Raw genomic sequence first — 25,397 nt, 5'->3', positions numbered from 1 at the left:
GATATTCTCGCGTTCTAAATCTATTTACCTCTGTAGTATAGTAGTCCAAAGACAGTTTTGGAATGTAACATTCGGATATTGAAGGTAATTCATGTTTGCGATTCATCTAAATCAAACGTTTTATTTCCTTTTCTGGTATTAAAATGTCTCAAAATGCAAATTTATATCTTCCATGTATGTTGTTGTGTAGCATACTGTTAAAATACTTTTGAAATTTTTTCTAATTGATTTGATTCATTAAAAATATCCAAAGTGTTGTCCACGTACTGAAATCACTATGTCCAGAAGGACATAATTTTGACACTGAAATTCGTAAAAACAAACAAACAGGGAAATGACCGTCTACTGTCGATGGCTATTCCAACTATATTGTAGCAGGTTTTGTTATTTAAAACCTGACCTCACCGCTAGAACGAATAATAGACTGAAAGACATTACGTATAAAGACAAGACTCCACTGAATCGAATGAATTCCCTCCTGTATATTTCTATCGCGTCCTTAAATTATAATGACGTTTACGGTTCAGTACCGTTATTAACAAGTTCCTTACGAAGCAATAGTAAACTAGGCCTACTTTATATTACACTTTATCGGCTGCCGTCACACATTATTTTCAAATTGTTACGTGTTTTATGTACGAATCCCATGAGATCCATAAAATAAATTCACACGTCACTTCTACAATTTGATAATTTTATTGAATTGTCTTATTCAAGAATATGTTACAAAACCCTTTACTATTATAAATTTATCTCATAACAAGCTAGCTACATTTGTTCACTCGAGTTCTTGTTATCAAGTATATATCAAAGTTAACTTATGACATCCGGGAAGTTATTCGTCGTAAAATATTAACAATTATTATAAGAGGGAACATTAAACAAGCTTAACAAAATATTGTACTACTTAAATATTACTGACACGAAGCTATAAGATAAATTACTTTCTTGTCTCGTAAATTACTCAGTAATAGAGCAAATGTAATGACAAACCAAGCACGTGAATTTATGTTAATATTATCTCTAACCCTTTTAATATTGGTTATGTTACTGTTAACCCTAACCCTCGTAGTTCATGCTAATCTAAATCTGTCATTTAATGAAACATTAACCATAATATTCTCAGGTGTGTCCATATTACTGCTAACCCTAATCTAGTCTTTACTGTAATCGTATGACGAACTGACAGCAGTTCTTTCATGTTTTGCACTACTTGTTCAGATAAACTATTTGATAAATAATACGTAATACATTCAGATCAAAATGCAAACAATAAGGTTAAAGAACGTTTCCCCGATTTCTACGTCTTTTTGTTTCCATTTATTTCTATATCAAGCTGTGCAATAAAAATATCGGTACGAAATTATCACTTTTGATTATCCACTAATGAAAGTAGTTACTTGCACAAAAAAAAGTAACTTTGGTCCCACCAGTGACGAAAGTTAAGTCATTCGAAACAAAATTGTAATCACTGAAGAAAGTTGAGCCTTCCAAACAAGTTTGTAATTTGTATTCCATCATTGATGAAAGTTGGACCTTCCAAACAAGGTTGTAATTTATATTCCATCAGTGATGAAAGTTGGACCTTCCAAACAAAGTTGTAATTTGGGTTCCATCATGACGAAAGTAGAGCCTTCCAACAAGACTATAACTTTGGTTAAAATAACAAAATAAGGACTTTAGGTAATCACTTAGAATAATTTTTTAAAGGGTGTAATAGTGACCCAGTGCTAAGATAAAACTGCGAATTATTATGAAGATGTGTTATTAGGTTTTAATACCAGCTAAAAATGTCCTTTTTCTACCAAATCTGTGACTAATCAGCAGCATTCTTTACATCCATTCATTTCACTTGGGGCTACTTTACGAACTATTTCCCTAAAGACGACTTGTCTTGCAGTTTCAGTAAGTAGTGGCTCTCGTCACCACAGCAACAACTGACTGAAACCGACCTTGGTCCAGTAACGTCCCCTGGAACAGCTGCTTACAATCATTCTACACGTTTAAATTGATGTCTTCGGTCTGCCAACATTCCTGGGTGGGGTCATCCCGTCACTAGGTCCTATTATGTGACCAATGACAGGTGTGGCTGGTTTATAGCACTGGGCAACTAACCGTGTTTATACTAGAACACGAAACATTGTCTTTTCTGGATTATGGTTTATCTATATGCTGTTCCGAGCTACTCCTGGGATAGGTAGATGTTAGATGACCTGCAAAGAAGTCGATGAAAATAGCAATGTTATTACAGAGAACAAAGACTGACATGCAAGTTTGTTTTATTTATTGTTGAGCAAGTTACACAGTGGTCTATCCATGATTTATAAAACCCGATTTCTAGAGTCGTAAACCTACTGCTGAGCCAAGCCACATGGAGGAATTGAACAAGTTATGTCTAAAAGCTATTAGGAAGAAACAAACAAGTCAGTATGTCTTACAGGAAGGTACTGGTCCCAACAAAATAGCTTGATGTGTTGAGTATGTCTTACAGGAAGGTACTGGTCACAACAGAATAACTTGATGTGTTGAGTATGTCTTACAGGAAGGTACACAAATAAAACCGATGAGGAATTACATTTCATGAACTTAATCTAGTCACACGATGGTGATCATAAAACTTCCTGATATAAATAAGATAGTTTCCCAACCTCTACTATGTTTGTATACCTGAGCAGGCCTGAGAAACCTTGGTATTCTGTGAAAGGCCTCTTCGACACTGGATATAACAGATATAGTTCTTAGAAAAAATTGTGCATCATAATATGATAATTTCCGAGAATCGTTTGTACCACTTAGGCAGAGGCAAGTCTCCGGACTTACAATACCAAAATTCTTGGCACAATTCCCAGCGTTAGACAGAACGCAGATAACCCATTGTGACTTTGCTCAAAAAACAACAACAAAGTTCTCTTTCGTTTGGTGTATAATTTAGTAGAAATAAAGCGTATGCAACCAGATTTTGAAAAGTTACATAAAATAAGGAACAAATGACACAGGAAGAAACGTTCACTTTTCAAACTAAACGTTAATGAGATACGTGCGTCACAAGTGACGTATAAATATTTTGAAGGCACTGACTTACCATTTTTAAGGTCTTTTATTTCCTGAACGGAGCAAGTAGGACGGCAGTGTTCTGCATCTTTCTATATAAGTCGCTAGATGAGGTGGTTCTAGAAGAGGAGGCTCCATCGTTTCGCCCCCACAGTTGGGTTTGGTAATAAGATGACATACCAGTTGCCGAATTTCTGCTTGCCCCATCTGATTTACATCAATATTAGTATCTGGAATATTTATAGACCAATCAATCGGTAGTAACACATTGTGTTATATACAGAGACAATAAATATCGTTTCCTGATTCACGAAGCACAATTAATGAGGTTTACTTGTCATAAGACAACTCTACAACGCCACCTACAATCCACTTCTCTCTTTATATTGGACCACAAACTTTTTTTTTTTTTTGGCGGATATCACGTTATGTGCAGAACGGCTGAGTTAACACTTCACTAGTGGTATTACCTATTACTAATAAGAAACAACAATTCCATCAATAAACTACACTAAATAGTAACACCAGTTTTCAGTGAACTGACTTTATTAAGTAAACTAATACCGTTTATTTTGGTATTTATATATATATATCTAAACGTACCAAACCAGAACAGAAATACTGTATTTTTATTGGACAACTGAAACATATTTGTCCTGTACCTAAGTCTTCTCGTAATAGTAAATAGATCAGTATACGTCATTATTATCTGTGGTACACTACACTTTACATACTTTGTTATCTGTGGTACACTTTACATGCTGCCTTTGTTATCTGTGATACACTTTACATACTGTATTTGTTATCTGTGATACACTTTACATACTGTATTTGTTATCTGTGGTACACTTTACATACTGTCTTTGTTATCTGTGGTACACTTTACATACTATCTTTGTTATCTGTGGTACACTTTACATACTGTCTTTGTTATCTGTGGTACACTTTACATGCGGTCTTTGTTATCTGTGGTACACTTTACATACTGTCTTTGTTATCTGTGGTACACTTTACATACTATCTTTGTTATCTGTGGTACACTTTACATACTATCTTTGTTATCTGTGGTACACTTTACATACTATCTTTGTTATCTGTGGTACACTTTACATACTATCTTTGTTATCTGTGGTACACTTTACATACTGTCTTTGTTATCTGTGGTACACTTTACATACTATCTTTGTTATCTGTGGTACACTTTACATACTGTCTTTGTTATCTGTGGTACACTTTACATACTATCTTTGTTATCTGTGGTACACTTTACATACTATCTTTGTTATCTGTGGTACACTTTACATACTATCTTTGTTATCTGTGGTACACTTTACATACTGTCTTTGTTATCTGTGGTACACTTTTACATACTTCTTTGTTATCTGTGGTACACTTTACGTACTGTCTTTGTTATCTGTGGTACACTTTACATGCGGTCTTTGTTATCTGTGGTACACTTTACATACTTCTTTGTTATCTGTGGTACACTTTACGTACTGTCTTTGTTATCTGTGGTACACTTTACATACTGTCTTTGTTATCTGTGGTACACTTTACATACTATCTTTGTTATCTGTGGTACACTTTACATACTGTCTTTGTTATCTGTGGTACACTTTACATACTATCTTTGTTATCTGTGGTACACTTTACATACTATCTTTGTTATCTGTGGTACACTTTACATACTGTCTTTGTTATCTGTGGTACACTTTACATACTATCTTTGTTATCTGTGGTACACTTTACATACTATCTCTGTTATCTGTGGTACACTTTACATACTGTCTTTGTTATCTGTGGTACACTTTACATACTATCTTTGTTATCTGTGGTACACTTTACATACTGTCTTTGTTATCTGTGGTACACTTTACATACTATCTTTGTTATCTGTGGTACACTTTACATACTATCTTTGTTATCTGTGGTACACTTTACATACTATCTTTGTTATCTGTGGTACACTTTACATACTGTCTTTGTTATCTGTGGTACACTTTACATACTTCTTTGTTATCTGTGGTACACTTTACGTACTGTCTTTGTTATCTGTGGTACACTTTACATGCGGTCTTTGTTATCTGTGGTACACTTTACATACTTCTTTGTTATCTGTGGTACACTTTACGTACTGTCTTTGTTATCTGTGGTACACTTTACATACTGTCTTTGTTATCTGTGGTACACTTTACACATGTCCTTTATTTGTGCAATACAAGAATTCAGGGGCTTTCAGTGGTTATAAAATTATCAAGTAAGTGTGAAACAGCAAACAGAGGTTGTCAACCAGTTTCACTTCGGTATAAGATACATCTGAAGTAAGCGTTGAGCACGAATAATAGACTCTTGACTATCGTGACAGATGGTAACCCACGAAAGGAGGAAAACGTCCCCTTTTAGCCTGTTTTCAACCACATTACACCTCAGAGTGACGTGACTTGTATAAACTCTTCATTTACTCAGACCTGCCACAGTACCGCCAGCGAAGCCACTTCACCCAGATGTTTACACCGAGTGTTTGGCGGACTGTACGAAAATACATCTTCACGATGTGGTGGAACTCACGTCTGGAACAGATGAAACTGCTTCTCTCCTCTCAGGAGAAAACTGACAACAGCACTTCTCTTTAATGTGAAACAGATGGACGGCTTGACTAAGTGTATTTAATCATATCTTTTTACTATTTAACATTTGAACAGTCTCCGTTCTGAAAGAGCAGTCTGGATAGTGGTAATTTACTGCAAACATACAGTCAACATGCTATCCCACCAGTTCCCTCTCCGTTTCTGTTCTCAGCAAATTAATTTTTGTACTTTACACAGTCGACCCCACAACTCAAAAGCTAATCCAGTCTACACTTAACAGCATTAGTAACGATCACTGATATAAAGTAACAAAGATTAAAACTTAATATTTAAGTTAACGAAACCAATTCTATGAAAACAACAACGACAAGCACACACTTCGACAAGTTGATACATAACAAAACTTTAACTAACGTGTAGTAATTAAAATCATTAAATTATCATCTGAATGTCCACTCTACGAATGATAATTTCAGCCACAACCGTATCTCACACTGTCGGCCCAGCTCTTAGAAATTACCTTTGCCCTATGTATACATATTAAGCTAACTATAAAAAGTAATCTTCAAAAGTACAATATCGATTTGAAAGTTTTTAAGAGTAAAACGGCTACTACAACTTTGGTTTTATTTTTCTACATTATTCTCTACAACGTAACTCTTGAAATAAATTATTAAAGCTAACACCCAGCCAGCGAGTCAGAGACACGTGTTTTGTGAATTGATTCCCAAACAAAGCTTTCCAATACCTTCTCTCTCGTTTGTTTGTTTTTTTTTTAACTATAAAAAGAAATTTGAATTTCTTGTTATATCTGGACTGAGAATTGCCCATCACAGTGTTAGAATTCGTACTAGTTTCTGGACTATAAAGAAATATATGTATAAACCATCTAAAGTCTCACACAAAACTCGGTAGTGACCGCACATGTTGCGCAATAAAAGATCTAGTTTCTCAGCTCTATAAAACCGTTTTCTCTGTGGTTTTCGCGAGTTATGTCGAGAGAGATTGTTATCTATTTTAATACGACTGAGTTTCATAGATTCTTTTTGTGGTACTGTATTTGAAAGCAATACTGAGACGTCTTCAGCCATTATTATCTTTGTTGTGATGGTGTCCGCTCCTCATGTCAGTTACAGGAGCTAGTCTCTGTATGAAGGATGAGATAGCAGTAGTAGACCCATAGCAACATCATGGGCAAGTAAAATAATGGAATGTAGATAAATAAGTCTGTAATATTTATAACACATTTTGATTTGACCATTAAACATTTTCGTATACTCCACATCTTATTGGTTGAATACTAGTGACAGGCGAGTTCTTTTGGCAGTAAACAGTGGTTCTTGAAATTAAAAGATCGAGTTCTACAGTTGTTGGTTTTTTGAACACCGGAAACCGTGAAACCGCTCTGTAACCAACCCGATCTTGCAAACACAGTTTCATTTTTCCTCGCAGCCTGGATGTTTAAAAGCAGTAGAGATATTGATTCTACAGAGTGTGTGTGTGTGTGAATTTCAACTAATATTCTGTAAATGTACGGCTTCTATTTTTCCGTTTTCTGTTTTACTTTTTTTAAGTCTTAAAATAACATTCTTAACGCGCATTTCAGCTTAAAACTCGCTACCTTAGGCTTAGAAAGTGCTGAAAATTAACGTAGCTTCACATTTCATCCCATATCCTAATTTTAGGACATTTATTTTTTTCAATATGGATAAAAGTTAAATTCCAACAATAAATTGTTCGATTTCAACATTAAAAAGTCAAGTACAATTATCACAGTTACTCCACAGAGCAGAGATTATGAACCTTAGGCTGAACACTTCAGTTACTCCACAGAGCAGAGATTATGAACCTTAGGCTGAACACTTCAGTTACTCCACAGAGCAGAAATTATGAACCTTAGGCTGAACACTTCAGTTACTCCACAGAGCAGAGATTATGAACCTTAGGCTGAACACTTCAGTTACTCCACAAAGCAGAGATTATGAACCTTAGGCTGAACACTTCAGTTACTCCACAGAGCAGAGATTATGAACCTTTGGCTGAACACTTCAGTTACTCCACAGAGCAGAGATTATGAACCTTAGGCTGAACAGTTCAGTTACTCCACAGAGCAGAGATTATGAATCTTAGGCTGAACACTTCAGTTACTCCACAGAGCAGAGATTATGAACCTTAGGCTGAACACTTCAGTTACTCCACAGAGCAGAGATTATGAACCTTAGGCTGAACAGTTCAGTTACTCCACAGAGCAGAGATTATGAACCTTAGGCTGAACACTTCAGTTACTCCACAGAGCAGAGATTATGAACCTTAGGCTGAACAGTTCAGTTACTCCACAGAGCAGAGATTATGAACCTTAGGCTGAACAGTTCAGTTACTCCACAGAGCAGAGATTATGAACCTTAGGCTGAACACTTCAGTTACTCCACAGAGCAGAGATTATGAACCTTAGGCTGAACACTTCAGTTACTCCACAGAGCAGAGATTATGAACCTTAGGCTGAACAGTTCAGTTACTCCACAGAGCAGAGATTATGAACCTTAGGCTGAACAGTTCAGTTACTCCACAGAGCAGAGATTATGAACCTTAGGCTGAACACTTCAGTTACTCCACAGAGCAGAGATTATGAACCTTAGGCTGAACAGTTCAGTTACTCCACAGAGCAGAGATTATGAACCTTAGGCTGAACAGTTCAGTTACTCCACAGAGCAGAGATTATGAATCTTAGGCTGAACACTTCAGTAACTCCACAGAGCAGAGATTATGAACCTTAGGATGAACACTTCAGTTACTCCACAGAGCAGAGATTATGAACCTTAGGCTGAACAGTTCAGTTACTCCACAGAGCAGAGATTATGAACCTTAGGCTGAACAGTTCAATTACTCCACAGAGCAGAGATTATGAACCTTAGGCTGAACAGTTCAGTTACTCCACAGAGCAGAGATTATGAACCTTAGGCTGAACACTTCAGTTACTCCACAGAGCAGAGATTATGAGCCTTAGGCTGAACAGTTCAGTTACTCCACAGAGCAGAGATTATGAATCTTAGGCTGAACAGTTCAGTTACTCCACAGAGCAGAGATTATGAACCTTAGGCTGAACACTTCAGTTACTCCACAGAGCAGAGATTATGAACCTTAGGCTGAACAGTTCAGTTACTCCACAGAGCAGAGATTATGAACCTTAGGCTGAACAGTTCAGTTACTCCACAGAGCAGAGATTATGAACCTTAGGCTGAACAGTTCAGTTACTCCACAGAGCAGAGATTATGAACCTTAGGCTGAACACTTCAGTTACTCCACAGAGCAGAGATTATGAACCTTAGGCTGAACAGTTCAGTTACTCCACAGAGCAGAGATTATGAACCTTAGGTTGAACAGTTCAGTTACTCCACAGAGCAGAGGTTATGAACCTTAGGCTGAACAGTTCAGTTACTCCACAGAGCAGAGATTATGAACCTTAGGCTGAACAGTTCAGTTACTCCACAGAGCAGAGATTATGAACCTTAGGCTGAACACTTCCGAGTTGGATATGATTTTAACGAAAGGGAGAGATAATCTCGGAGCATGCGCAATTTGCCTGTACTTGTACCACGAAAATCAATATTCTTGAAAATTGATAAGAACGTCATAATACGAACGTCTACAAACACGATCAATATATTGATTTTCGTGTTGCTTAAGAAAAGCTTCAAGTTTCCAAACCAATTACTGCATCTATTCCGACGATTTTTTTCTTCATTAAAGAGATTTACAGTTAAGGCTTAAGTTAAAATATTTTCTTATTATTCTGATTTAACACTTTTTTAACATTTTAACTGTACAATAAGGTTAGTTTGTAGGGTCTGTTTCCATCGTTCCTCGATACGGTAGAGAGGTAATTCGTTTCCTTGTACTGGTTTAGTTTGTATTTAAAGAGTTAAGCTTTGACGGTCTGGTTCACTTTGTTCTCTTCTCAAACGCTTAAGCTGGGATTCATTGTGAATTCTTGAAAGTAGAAAACTTTAGACAATGAAACAAAAACGAGGAACTGGTTTGAGCTTATACCTGGGAATTATTGTTATATTTTCTTACTCTCAGCAGCAATGGCGTGACGTAATATTAAAACGTCGTTCACAGTCAAAACCAGGCGGCCAATGAAAAGCAACTTTCAAATATATGTGATAACCGAGGGAGTTTAGCTAAAAGAAGTAACAGCCTTGAACTTTACGTGCTGTAATTTAGGAAGTTTAACTATCACAACCAAGAGGTTAAGTTACGTTTCTGAAGTCAGTACCAGTGAAGTTTCACGAATGAATAACTGTAAGTAATTATACAATATAAAATATATTGAAATCACGAGATTCTATCAATTGTTATTGTTGTCAAAATGTTATCACCTTTTAATGCGTCAATAAACACCTTTGTTTATTCAGTACAAGATAGCTAATTAACAGAAGCACCTTACACGGACCTTGTGTGCCGAGGCAGTTTTTCTTATCTTACGAATCATTTTGATAGTCCTAGCTGTTATGTTTTCAACTGTTCGTCCTCCAGTGGCACAGCGGTATGTCTGCGGACTTACATCTCTAGAAACCGAGTTTCGATACCCGTAGTGGGCAGAGCATTGATAGCCCATCGTGTAGCTTTGTGCTTAATTACAAACAAACGCTTTAAGTCGTGCACATAATGACACACAAACAGCTTTTGCCGGGCGTGATCTAACGGTTAGCGTGCCGAGGGTCCACATTTTAGCACCCCATTAACTGAGAGAAATCACGCTCTACAGACAGTTTGGGTCCTTGGGTGCGCATAAGAGTGACAATGAAATCCTGTTATTAGATTAGGGTAGCCATAGAGTTGGTTGTTGACTATCTGCATATTAGATTAGGGTAGCCACAGAGTTGGTTGTTGACTATCTGCATATTAGATTAGGGTAGCCATAGGGTTGGTTGTTGACTATCCGCATATTAGATTAGGGTAGCCACAGAGTTGGTTGTTGACTATCTGCATATTAGATTAGGGTAGCCACAGAGTTGGTTGTTGACTATCTGCATATTAGATTAGGGTAGCCATAGAGTTGGTTGTTGACTATCTGCATATTAAATTAGGGTAGCCATAGACGTGGTTGTTGACTATCCGCATATTAGATTAGGGTAGCCACAGAATTGGTTGTTGACTATCTGCATATTAGATTAGGGTAGCCATAGAGTTGGTTGTTGACTACTCCGAATAATAGACTAGGGTAGCCACAGAGTTGGTTGTTGACTATCTGCATATTAGATTAGGGTAGCCACAGAGTTGGTTGTTGACTATCTGCATATTAGATTAGGGTAGCCATAGAGTTGGTTGTTGACTATCTGCATATTAAATTAGGGTAGCCATAGACGTGGTTGTTGACTATCCGCGTATTAGATTAGGGTAGCCATAGAGTTGGTTGTTGACTATCTGCATATTAGATTAGGGTAGCCATAGAGTTGGTTGTTGACTATCTGCATTTTCTATAGTTGTTCAGATAAAAACCAACGACGTAGTTCTCGTGTTGTTTTGCACGAAATTCAAGAAAAAAACAAAACAGATACCTTTACCACGTGATAACGACAACCGTCTTTGTTGAACAAAAACATAAATGATTGCTATATGGTGCTCATAACAAGATGTCTGGCAATTTAAAAAAGAAAGAAAAAGATTTGCATCGGCTTGGGAGCATAAGAGATGAAATTGTACATCTAAGTAGGAAATGGTACTCCAAATGTCTTCTTGAGAGAAAACAAAGTAATTCTTTAGTACCGTGGGTGTATATCGTACATAACAATGTGGCGACTTCGACTCAATTAGTTCAAGTTGAGGCCCTACCATTCATCTGTTCTTCTTTTGATCCAATTTTTTACGTTATTGGTATTGCTATAGACGCTGGACAAAATTACTATACGTATTTTAACGTCGGGGGAGGGGAGGGGGTAAGCAGTGGAATGCAGCAGCTCAGAAAGAGAAAACAAAACGAGAAACCTTTGAATGGAAGTTGAAGTACTGGCATACGTTCCCACGGTCTGAGAAGGTGAACACGCCACCTGGTTCCTCTCTCTCAAGACTCTCACCGTTCTATTGTCTATAGTTTCTCAGGTTGAAAAAAAGTAGAAAGAAGAAAAATTATGATGATGACCAACCTGAAATAGGAGGCGTTGACCGTATAAAGACAGACGGGTCTTGTGTAAGTAAAAATGATTGCTGTGGATAATACACACGAGTGTTACTGCGAGTAGGATAAAAAAAAAATTCTCACTTGCCAATCTTTGCGTTTAGAAGGACTTGTTCCAAATGTTGACCTCAAGTGACTTGAAAATGCATTCTTTACTGACATGCACACGTCACGGAGTTCGGGTTGAATGGTCTCTCGAATTTCCCACAAAAAATAAAATATTTATAAATTATGTATGTAACATATGTAATTCTTAATTTAAATTCTAATACGTGTTTCGAAGGAATACGTGCTTTCAAATACCTACTGTGAAAAATATTAATGTATTATAAACACGTGAGAATGATAATAGTTAAAATATTTACGTGTACGTAATTTTAAATTTGAAACGTTTCTTCATTTTCTTTATCTCGTAAATTTGTTCTGTTTGTAGTTAAGAACAAAAACTACACCCCGGTATCGAAACCCGATTTCTAGCGTCATCAGTCTGCAGACATACCGCTGTGCTACCGAATAATTTTGATCTTAATTTTAAGCTATTGACCAGGTGATAGACAGCTACTTGGCAGCATCCTACCATGCTAAGGGATTCACTGCGCCTCTTATAACGCACTTACAGCTTAAGATGTCGCACGGATTAGAAGCTTGCGAGCTCCGTAATCCAGAGATCAACCAAATGGTTAACCCGCGCCTGTATTGCGTTATAATCACATCCATCCTTAAAGCGCCATCTGTTGACGAAAACGTTAACTTTGACAATACATCACGAAAGCGCCATCTAGTGTCCATAACTAAAGACATAATACATCGAAGTAATATCAAACAAGTTATATCCTTCAGTATATATATATATAACAAACTCGAAAAGCCCTATCGTTAACTTTTTACTAATATAGTAGCTTTTCTGTTTATGAAACTAACACGTCGAACTTATAACATGTACATACAAATCTGTTAATTTAGTTTCAGCTAACGTATTTATACTTTTTATTCAAAGTTGTTACAGTCACAAGTTTATGATTTTCTTCTTTTTCCTTTTGATAACTCTGGATCTTTAAAACTGGCAGAAGTAATTAGGCTAAAAAACATAGTTCACGATTTACACTTGGGGTAGTAAGGACCAAACATTCACCTGACGCCAACTCAGGGAAAACTCTAGTAGAATAATGGGATTTGACTGTCACTCCTATAACGCACCACGTCCCAATAGCACAACTCTCATGTTTTCTGAAAGGAACGGGGCGCGAACAATAGAACCTCAGGTCAACAGCACTGCAGGGTAGCCACTTGGGCCTAAACGCGTAACTGACGCGTATTGGTGCATCCACGTATGTTTTATTGTTTGTAACGTATTAAGGCGATACACGAGCAAACCGAAAACCCTTACGTTTGAGTGCATTACTGCCTCGACCAGGGAACGCGCAAATTAGAGACGGATGATGTAAAGCCGGAAAAATGGGGGTCTTTATAGAAACAGCACTCAACCGCTGTCAGCATATCAACCATGTCCGTATCTGCACCATTATTTCCTTCTTCAATTTCAGCACGTGCAACGTCACAGCATGGCAGATAAGATAAGATAGGAGGCCGATAAGATATAATCACACGTGCGACTTAACAATAACAGTCACTTTAAAGGCTCCTGCTTAAACGAAAAAATATATTGTTAGCTTTAGAGTTCAGCCAGATTCGGTTATCGGTTGTGTACACCGCAAAAAAAGGAAACCTTGGATTTTAGCGCTTTAAGTTCGTAAATTTACCGCAGTCCAACCGGTGTACTAAACGGTTAATAGGTTAGCAATTTCGATGAAGTAAACTGAAAATAGCGATTAGTTCGTCTCGAAAACTTGCACATGAAGTACTGATTCTAAATCTCATTAAAGTTCTATTTATCTTCCGTATTTCTGGAAGCTTATAAAGACCACAAACGTCCGCCACTTCTATTTATCTCTAATGCTTTTTTGCCTATCCATCTCTCAACATATCCGTCCGTTGTCAATGTATTTTTCTATTACTTTTAATTTGTATACATTTTTTTAGCTGTACAAACACTAGCCATACCCCGTAACTCAGTGATAAATCTCTGGACTTATGACCCTAGAAATCGGGTTTTGATACCCTTTGGTGGGCACAACACAAACAACCCATTGCATAGCTTTGTGCTTAAGAACAAACAAACAACAGTTAACCGTCCAACCGCTTGTATAATCTCAGCTTCTTTTACATATTCTCGCTATATTTCTTCCTAGTTAGGCCCAGCATGACCACGTGTTAAAAGCGCTCCACTCGTAATCTCAGGGTCTCGGGTTCGAATCTTCGTCACACCAAACATGCTCGCCCTTTCAGCCGTGGGGGTGTATTAATGTTATGGTCAATCCCGCTATTCGTTGGTAAAAAGAGTAGCCCAAGAGTTGGCGGTGATGACCAGCTGCCTTTCCTTTAGTCTTACACAGCTAAATTAGTGCTAGCGCAGATAGCCCTCGTGTAACTTTGCGCGAAATTAAAAGCAAACCAAACTTACCTTGGAAACAATGTGGGATCCCCCGGGCTTTTAACCTCGACAACAGGGTACTGTGGAGATGATCGATATACCGTACGGTTTCTTCGATTACCGTCAGCTAGAATGAAAAAAAAAAGTGAGACCGTGATAACATTCAATGTTTACAACAACAACGAACGTGCGTGATACATAATGAACTGATATAAGTGATAAACAAAACTGTCGTAAAAACATTCCGACATATTAAATCATCCAAACGATTACGCTCTTGCTCAGTGACATTTTTAATTTTTAGAATAGGTTTTGGTTGTTTCGTAACATAGTCATAGAAAACAAGTGAAGGCCAGGTGTGTTAAGGCGTTCGACTCGTAATCTGAGGGTCACGGGTTCGAATCTCCATCGCACCAAACATGCTCGCCCTTTCAGTCATGGGGGCGTTATAATGTAACAGTCAACCCCACTATTCGTTGGTAAAGAGTAGCCCAAAAGTTGGCGGTGGGTAATGATGACTAGCTGCCCTCCCTCTAGTCTTATACTGCTAAATTAGGGTCTGCCAGCGCAGATACCTCTCGTGCAGCTTTCCGCAAAATTAAAAAACAAACAGAAAGTTCGTACATATAATTACAACAACTTTCAAGTTTTATTGTTTGATTCTGCTATAGCCGGGTGCGAAACACACTGTTCAACAGTCCACAACGGATTTTTTTTCCGTTTTTTTTTTTACATTTCAGACAATTATCAAAATTTGACACTAACCTAAATTAGTGGAAAATAATATTTAATACTTTAAAATTCATGTGAAGTGTACAAAATTATCTCTAATTGTGATTTTTTTGAAAAACACGCATGAATTTTATATACCAACTGTACAGCAGGTGAATTGGTTTCATGAATTTTATATACCAACTGTACAGCAGATGAATTGGTTTCAGCTAATTCTTGTACTCGGGCTACAAAAAGTACATTTACACAGAGCTTCGAACAGTCAAAACAAAATTCTGAGAGCGTGTTTGAGTTACCTTTGACACGTTAGGGTTATCTGCAATAGCAGGAACCATAGATTTCAAACGTTTGTAGTCATGACTACGAAGCGCTTTCATTCTGGTGTTTTTTTCTTTCTTGGACACTTCTAATCGTTCTCTTCGAGACTCAGTGACCATTCTTGTACTCATTTTCTGGGAAGTTGATGGTGCCAATCTTGTCCAGGGATAGACTGTTCTCGTGTTCACTCCATATTTAGTTTTACCTGTCATTTCAAGTGACCGCTGGAAGAAAAAAATAAATGCACACACACACACACACATATATATATATATATAAAGCGAGAATTTTATTACTGAGATTTCAGTTCTAACATTAAAAATCTAGCTACTTTTACGTCCTTACATTGAGTTCTACCATTTAACAAGGCTAAAAATGGTCACTGTTAATAAAATAAAAAACCATCAATTGATACATATAACTATTAACAAATTTTAAAACTTTTCCGAAAGTTGAAATGCTAATTGCTACATATCTTTAGCTCACCTTCTTCCAGTCATATTAATAGTTTAAATAAAATATTCCAACCAGGTTCCTTATTTATTTATTAACAAGATATTTATAATGACGTACAGAAGCACTCTGAGACACGCTAATATTCGTATCGAACCTTTCTCTAAAAGTAATAGACAAGTTTAATTAAAGAACAAAAAGCAGGTAACTTACAGAGTTAAGTGCTTTAGAAAGAACCGGCTTCTACTTAAATTTTGGCGAAAATGTTAGTTGATATCAAATTCTTTCAAATTGTAGAATTCAATCTAGGGCAAATACGTCCGATATTCAAAGTTCGCTTTATATAAAGGACAGAAACAAGTACAGTTATATTAAAAAATAAATTATTACTGAATTAATTACCCTTTTTGTGAATTCAAAATTTACTCATTATAATTTTACTCGATTGTTTTGTTTTTACTCAAAGGAATATTTCTAGTTACGTTAAGAAATCTTGTTTGTAATTAATAAATGTTACAGGTGGTAGAACTTACCACTCTTCGCCCTGGTTATTTGCTGTATGTAGCCTAGACACGCCTTATGTTTGGACTTTTCAAAACAGTTGAGCCTGCGGCGATAGCATTTTGTTTATCAAACAGCAGTTTTAACTGTAGTATTGTTAATTTAGGCTTAGCTAACTATCTGCTTACCTAGACTAAATTTATTTCTGAATTTCTAAATAAACGTTGATAACGGAGTGTTATATGAAAAAACTATACGACGCTTACAACTAGAACAAGGTTTACAACTGGATGAACGTATTGACCCCCTCACCGGTAGAACACAAACTAACTTCCATATGTTTCTTCTGCCTCTCTTGACTCGCTGTGGTAGGCTGGCGAATGACGTCATATGATTGGGAACTATATTCTCCGTAAACTCTAGATTTTTACTACCTTCTTCATTTTCACTAACAGAATAAGCTGCCTCATTAGTTTAAAATCTTTAGATTCAATTCCCATAGTTAGAGAACGTTTATATTGCAGATAAAATATATTTTACACACTAAAAAGTACGGTCCTATTTTGTTGTCTATACCCAAGTGGCGGATTAATTCTGTCGTTGAGTTTATAGTACCCAGCTGTATCACAGGTGTTTAGTGGCAGAGGAGGAACAGGCGGGAAACGCCAATCTCTGGGTAAATTGGCGGGAAGCGCAGCTTGCGAGGCGATCATGTGCAAGCCATAGAGAGAGGATGCTCAACTTCCAAACTTGCGATGATAGACGTTGTGTTATTAAAGCCAAGCGCGACTGGTTGAACTCTCAGGGCGGCTTGTTAGGCTTAACATATTGGCAACGTATGGCAACATTCCTTCCCGTGAGAAAAGTGTGTCCAGATGGTGCGTGTCGACACCATAAGCCTAACATAAAAACTGCCGCAAGTCAGAACTCGATAACAGTAATACTAAGTCTAAAGTCTGTAGAATGATGAGGTATTTTCACACATTGAAATGGGGGTTTTGCCCACCACATCAATTTAAACTTGTGAAAACTGTAACATTTTGCCACACACCAAACATATTTTAATCTTTAAAGCCTATGTTTAGAATGTAGTTATTAAAAAAAAAAAAAAACTTATCTCCACAACAGAATAAATTATATTAATGACTAAAATAATTACCAAAGTAAAAAATTGTTAGTGGTGGGAATCTAATAACACACCTCACACTTACTGCGCATGTTATCAGTAATTACAGACGACCTGTCGAGTAACCTGGTCATCTGAGTATCACCACAATTTTCGTCCCGATTAGCTGTTTCGGCTACTTATTACCAAATAGTAGGTTTTTATTTAGACATAACTTTTATGTTTGTTCCTTTAGGTAAAAGTGAAGTTGAAAAAAATCAAAACATATTATTTGTTTTAGTCTAAAAATACAGATTGTGAACACTAGATTTAAAACAGTGAAACGTGTTATAACATATTCTTTAAGTTTCTTTCAACTATCTATGGACCTCCTAGTGCTTGTAGTTTCATTGATTTCTTTGTTACATGGTCCCTAATCACACGTGCTTACCTAAAAATTAAAACACAAATATTATAACTCCAGCACAAGTACACGTCCCTAAGATGCAAGTTGTGTAAAATCATAAATAATGAAAGGACACAAAAAGTTTCTTCCCTTATATGTAACTGTTAAAACAAACGAACATAATCTCAAAAACGTTCATACAAACTGTAAATAGACACATCAAATCATCATGCCAACTTTGATGAAAATCCACCACCAGGAGGCGAAGTAGTGATAAAAAAAAACGTATAAATGCAAAACTGAAAATTTGTATGTGTCTCCAAATGGATCTAATGAACCTCCATACAAATTTTGGTGAAGATCTATCCACATCGTGTATACACAACAGGCAGTATTATTATATTTATAAATATTGCATTTAATCACAGTAATTACCGGTTGGATCCTTTCTTTCGTTAAAATAGCAAACAAATCATTTCATATTATACCTTAGGTCACATCTTTACACATTACTGTAGCAAGTGAAACATATATTTGCTCAATATGTGGACCCCATCATTAATGAACAATGCATAAACAAAACAGTAATTCTAAGTTAAAGGAACACAACATTGGAAGTAAGATTCGACAGTCAAACACATGCAAGTGGAAAATAAAATGATTTGATAAACACAATGACGTCTCATGCTATACTAATAATAAAGTTCCTGTCATACTGTTCATGTGTTTCATTCTCTACTCATGATGTGTTTTATATAATACTGTTCATGTGTTTCATTCTGTACTCATGATGTGTTTTATATAATACTGTTCATGTGTTTCATTCTGTACTCATGATGTGTTTTATATCATACTGTTCATGTGTTTCATTCTGTACTAATGATGTGTTTTATATCATACTGTTCATGTGTTTCATTCTGTACTGATGATGTGTTTTATATCATACTGTTCATGTGTTTCATTCTGTACTCATGATGTGTTTTATATAATACTGTTCATGTGTTTCATTCTTTACTCATGATGTGTTTTATATAATACTGTTCATGTGTTTCATTCTGTACTCATGTTGTGTTTTATATCATACTGTTCATGTGTTTCATTCTGTACTAATGATGTGTTTTATATAATACTGTTCATGTGTTTCATTCTGTACTGATGATGTGTTTTATATCATACTGATGATGTGTTTTATATCACACTGTTCACGTGTTTCATTCTGTACTGATGTTGTGTTTTATATCATACTGTTCATGTGTTTCATTCTGTACTCATGATGTGTTTTATATCATACTGTTCATGTGTTTCATTCTGTACTCATGATGTGTTTTATATCATACTGTTCACGTGTTTCATTCTGTACTAATGATGTGTTTTATATCATACTGTTCATGTGTTTCATTCTGTACTGATGATGTGTTTTATATCATACTGTTCATGTGTTTCATTCTGTACTGATGATGTGTTTTATATCATACTGTTCATGTGTTTCATTCTCTACTCATGATGTGTTTTATATCATACTGTTCATGTGTTTCATTCTGTACTGATGATGTGTTTTATATAATACTGTTCATGTGTTTCATTCTGTACTGATGATGTGTTTTATATCATACTGTTCATGTGTTTCATTCTGTACTCATGATGTGTTTTATATCATACTGTTCACGTGTTTCATTCTGTACTAATGATGTGTTTTATATCATACTGTTCACGTGTTTCATTCTCTACTCATGATGTGTTTTATATCATACTGTTCACGTGTTTCATTCTGTACTGATGATGTGTTTTATATCATACTGTTCATGTGTTTCATTCTGTACTCATGATGTGTTTTATATCATACTGTTCATGTGTTTCATTCTGTACTCATGATGTGTTTTATATCATACTGTTCATGTGTTTCATTCTGTACTGATGATGTGTTTTATATCATAATGTTCATGTGTTTCATTCTGTACTGATGATGTGTTTTATATCATACTGTTCATGTGTTTCATTCTGTACTGATGATGTGTTTTATATCATACTGTTCATGTGTTTCATTCTGTACTAATGATGTGTTTTATATCATACTGTTCATGTGTTTCATTCTGTACTCATGATGTGTTTTATATCATACTGTTCATGTGTTTCATTCTGTACTGATGTTGTGTTTTATATCATACTGTTCATGTGTTTCATTCTGTACTGATGATGTGTTTTATATCATACTGTTCATGTGTTTCATTCTGTACTAATGATGTGTTTTATATAATACTGTTCATGTGATTCATTCTGTACTGATGATGTGTTTTATATCATACTGTTCATGTGTTTCATTCTGTACTAATGATGTGTTTTATATCATACTGTTCATGTGTTTCATTCTGTACTGATGTTGTGTTTTATATAATACTGTTCATGTGTTTCATTCTGTACTGATGATGTGTTTTATATCATACTGTTCATGTGTTTCATTCTGTACTAATGATGTGTTTTATATCATACTGTTCACGTGTTTCATTCTGTACTGATGTTGTTGTTCAGTGGTATGATATATTTCATGCTGTATTGATGTTGTGTTTCAGTGATATGACATATTTCATGCTGTACTGATGTTGTGTTTCAGTGATATGATATATTTCCAGCTGTATTGATGTTGTGTTTCAATGATATGGTATATTTCATGCTGTATTGATGTTGTGTTTCAATGATATGGTATATTTCATGCTGTATTGATGTTGTGTTTCAATGATATGATATATTTCATGCTGTATTGATGTTGTGTTTCAATGATATGATATATTTCATGCTGTATTGATGTTGTGTTTCAGTGATATGGTATATTTCATGCTGTACTGATGTTGTGTTTCAGTGATATGATATGTTTCATGCTGTACAGATGTTGTGTTTCAATGATATGATATATTTCATGCTGTATTGATGTTGTGTTTCAGTGATATGATATATTTCATGCTGTACTGATGTTGTGTTTCAGTGATGATATATTTCATGCTGTACTGATGTTGTGTTTCAATGACATGATATGTTTCATGCTGTATTGATGTTGTGTTTCAGTGGTATGATATATTTCATGCTGTATTGTTGTTGTGTTTCAGTGGTATGGTATATTTCATGCTGTACTGATGTTGTGTTTCGGTGATATGATATATTTCATGCTGTACTGATGTTGTGTTTCAGTGATATGATATGTTTCATGCCGTATTGATGTTGTGTTTCAGTGATATGATATATTTCATGCTGTACTGATGTTGTGTTTCAGTGATATCATATGTTTCATGCTGTATTGATGTTGTGTTTCAATGATATGATATGTTTCATGCTGTACTGATGTTGTGTTTCAGTGATATGGTATATTTCATGCTGTACTGATGTTGTGTTTCAGTGATATCATATGTTTCATGCTGTACTGATGTTGTGTTTCAGTGATATGATATGTTTCATGCTGTACTGATGTTGTGTTTCAGTGATATGATATATTTCATGCTGTATTGATGTTGTGTTTCAATGATATGGTATATTTCATGCTGTACTGATGTTGTGTTTCAGTGATATCATATGTTTCATGCTGTACTGATGTTGTGTTTCAGTGATATGATATGTTTCATGCTGTATTGATGTTGTGTTTCAATGATATGGTATATTTCATGCTGTACTGATGTTGTGTTTCAATGATATGATATGTTTCATGCTGTACTGATGTTGTGTTTCAGTGATATGATATATTTCATGCTGTACTGATGCTGTGTTTCAGTGGTATGATATATTTCATGCTGTATTGATGTTGTGTTTCAGTGATATGATATGTTTCATGCTGTATTGATGTTGTGTTTCAGTGATATGATATATTTCAGGCTGTATTGATGTTGTGTTTCAGTGATATGATATATTTCATGCTGTACTGATGTTGTGTTTCAGTGATATCATATGTTTCATGCTGTACTGATGTTGTGTTTCAGTGATATGATATATTTCATGCTGTACTGATGTTGTGTTTCAGTGATATCATATGTTTCATGCTGTATTGATGTTGTGTTTCAGTGATATGATATATTTCATGCTGTATTGATGTTGTGTTTCAGTGATATATGTTTCATGCTGTACTGATGTTGTGTTTCAGTGATATCATATGTTTCATGCTGTATTGATGTTGTGTTTCAGTGATATGATATGTTTCATGCTGTATTGATGTTGTGTTTCAATGATATGATATATTTCCAGCTGTATTGATGTTGTGTTTCAGTGATATGATATATTTTATGCTGTATTGATGTTGAGTTTCAGTGATATGGTATGTTTCATGCTGTATTGATGTTGTGTTTCAGTGATATGATATGTTTCATGCTGTATTGATGTTGTGTTTCAATGATATGATATATTTCATGCTGTACTGATGTTGTGTTTCAATGATATGATATGTTTCATGCTGTATTGATGTTGTGTTTCAGTGATATGATATGTTTCATGCTGTACTGATGTTGTGTTTCAGTGATATGATATATTTCATGCTGTATTGATGTTGTGTTTCAGTGATATGATATGTTTCATGCTGTATTGATGTTGTGTTTCAATGATATGATATATTTCATGCTGTACTGATGTTGTGTTTCAGTGATATGATATGTTTCATGCTGTACTGATGTTGTGTTTCAGTGATATGATATATTTCATGCTGTACTGATGTTGTGTTTCAGTGATATGGTATGTTTCATGCTGTATTGATGTTGTGTTTCAGTGATATGATATGTTTCATGCTGTATTGATGTTGTGTTTCAATGATATGATATATTTCATGCTGTACTGATGTTGTGTTTCAATGATATATTTCATGCTGTATTGATGTTGTGTTTCAGTGATATGATATATTTCATGCTGTACTGATGTTGTGTTTCAATGATATGATATGTTTCATGCTGTATTGATGTTGTGTTTCAGTGATATGATATGTTTCATGCTGTACTGATGTTGTATTTCAGTGATATGATATATTTCATGCTGTATTGATGTTGTGTTTCAGTGATATGATATGTTTCATGCTGTATTGATGTTGTGTTTCAATGATATGATATATTTCATGCTGTACTGATGTTGTGTTTCAGTGATATGATATGTTTCATGCTGTACTGATGTTGTGTTTCAGTGATATGATATATTTCATGCTGTACTGATGTTGTGTTTCAGTGATATGATATATTTCATGCTGTATTGATGTTGTGTTTCAGTGATATGATATGTTTCATGCTGTATTGATGTTGTGTTTCAATGATATGATATATTTCATGCTGTACTGATGTTGTGTTTCAGTGATATGATATGTTTCATGCTGTATTGATGTTGTGTTTCAGTGATATGATATGTTTCATGCTGTACTGATGTTGTGTTTCAGTGATATGATATGTTTCATGCTGTATTGATGTTGTGTTTCAGTGATATCATATGTTTCATGCTGTACATATGTTGTGTTTCAGTGATATGATATATTTCATGCTGTACTGATGTTGTGTTTGAGTGATATCATATGTTTCATGCTGTATTGATGTTGTGTTTCAGTGATATGGTATATTTCATGCTGTTTTGATGTTGTGTTTCAGTGATATCATATGTTTCATGCTGTATTGATGTTGTGTTTCAATGATATGATATGTTTCATGCTGTATTGATGTTGTGTTTCAGTGATATGATATATTTCATGCTGTACTGATGTTGTGTTTCAATGATATGATATATTTCTTGCTGTACTGATGTTGTGTTTCAGTGATATGATATATTTCATGCTGTACTGATGTTGTGTTTCAGTGATATGATATGTTTCATGCTGTACTGATGTTGTGTTTCAGTGATATGATATATTTCATGCTGTACTGATGTTGTGTTTCAGTGATATGATATATTTCATGCTGTACTGATGTTGTGTTTTAGTGATATCATATGTTTCATGCTGTACTGATGTTGTGTTTCAGTAACGTGATATGTTTTATGTTGTACTGATATTTCATTCTGTGTTGATATTGTGATTCAGTGACATATGTTTCATGCTGTATTGATGTTGTGTTTCAGTGATATGGTATATTTCATGCTGTTTTGATGTTGTGTTTCAGTGATATCATATGTTTCATGCTGTATTGATGTTGTGTTTCAATGATATGATATGTTTCATGCTGTATTGATGTTGTGTTTCAGTGATATGATATATTTCATGCTGTACTGATGTTGTGTTTCAATGATATGATATATTTCATGCTGTACTGATGTTGTGTTTCAGTGATATGATATATTTCATGCTGTATTGATGTTGTGTTTCAATGATATGATATGTTTCATGCTGTATTGATGTTGTGTTTCAATGATATGGTATATTTCATGCTGTACTGATGTTGTGTTTCAGTGATATGATATGTTTCATGCTGTATTGATGTTGTGTTTCAGTGATATGATATGTTTCATGCTGTATTGATGTTGTGTTTCAATGATATGGTATATTTCATGCTGTACTGATGTTGTGTTTCAATGATATGATATGTTTCATGCTGTACTGATGTTGTGTTTCAGTGATATGATATATTTCATGCTGTACTGATGTTGTGTTTCAGTGGTATGATATATTTCATGCTGTATTGATGTTGTGTTTCAGTGATATGATATGTTTCATGCTGTATTGATGTTGTGTTTCAGTGATATGATATATTTCAGGCTGTATTGATGTTGTGTTTCAGTGATATGATATATTTCATGCTGTACTGATGTTGTGTTTCAGTGATATCATATGTTTCATGCTGTACTGATGTTGTGTTTCAGTGATATGATATATTTCATGCTGTACTGATGTTGTGTTTCAGTGATATCATATGTTTCATGCTGTATTGATGTTGTGTTTCAGTGATATGATATATTTCATGCTGTATTGATGTTGTGTTTCAGTGATATATGTTTCATGCTGTACTGATGTTGTGTTTCAATGATATGGTATATTTCATGCTGTACTGATGTTGTGTTTCAGTGATATGATATGTTTCATGCTGTATTGATGTTGTGTTTCAATGATATGGTATATTTCATGCTGTACTGATGTTGTGTTTCAGTGATATGATATATTTCATGCTGTACTGATGTTGTGTTTCAATGATATGATATGTTTCATGCTGTATTGATGTTGTGTTTCAATGATATGGTATATTTCATGCTGTACTGATGTTGTGTTTCAATGATATGATATGTTTCATGCTGTACTGATGTTGTGTTTCAGTGATATGATATATTTCATGCTGTACTGATGTTGTGTTTCAGTGGTATGATATATTTCATGCTGTATTGATGTTGTGTTTCAGTGATATGATATGTTTCATGCTGTATTGATGTTGTGTTTCAGTGATATGATATATTTCAGGCTGTATTGATGTTGTGTTTCAGTGATATGATATATTTCATGCTGTACTGATGTTGTGTTTCAGTGATATCATATGTTTCATGCTGTACTGATGTTGTGTTTAAGTGATATGATATATTTCATGCTGTACTGATGTTGTGTTTCAGTGATATCATATGTTTCATGCTGTATTGATGTTGTGTTTCAGTGA

The 25,397-nt window shown here is 35.1% G+C and overlaps 1 protein-coding gene across 3 annotated transcripts in view; it reads right to left on the bottom strand.

Moving 5' to 3' along the window:
• Window positions 1–680: 680 nt before the first annotated feature.
• The window catches only part of LOC143248559 (uncharacterized), a 58,240-nt gene continuing 33,523 nt past the window's right edge, over window positions 681–25,397 (bottom strand). The window contains exons 1-6 of one of the 3 annotated variants that reach the window (XM_076496998.1): window positions 16,345–17,036; window positions 16,025–16,148; window positions 15,337–15,582; window positions 14,339–14,435; window positions 3,083–3,281; window positions 681–2,213 (exon numbers count right to left, since the gene is read on the bottom strand). In XM_076496998.1, coding sequence (XP_076353113.1) covers window positions 3,088–3,281; window positions 14,339–14,435; window positions 15,337–15,570 — 525 coding nt within the window. In that variant the 5' untranslated portion in view covers window positions 15,571–15,582; window positions 16,025–16,148; window positions 16,345–17,036 and the 3' untranslated portion in view covers window positions 681–2,213; window positions 3,083–3,087. Of the gene's footprint in view, window positions 2,214–3,082; window positions 3,282–14,338; window positions 14,436–15,336; window positions 15,583–16,024; window positions 16,149–16,344; window positions 17,037–25,397 lie in introns of those variants that run through there. The other 2 variants (XM_076496997.1, XM_076496996.1) reach the window with 2 other exon arrangements.

The sequence above is a fragment of the Tachypleus tridentatus genome, chromosome 4 (genome assembly GCF_004210375.1).
Source record: "Tachypleus tridentatus isolate NWPU-2018 chromosome 4, ASM421037v1, whole genome shotgun sequence".
In the NCBI taxonomy this organism is placed as follows: Eukaryota; Metazoa; Arthropoda; class Merostomata; order Xiphosura; family Limulidae; genus Tachypleus; species Tachypleus tridentatus.
This window is presented reverse-complemented; position numbering and strand designations above follow the sequence as displayed.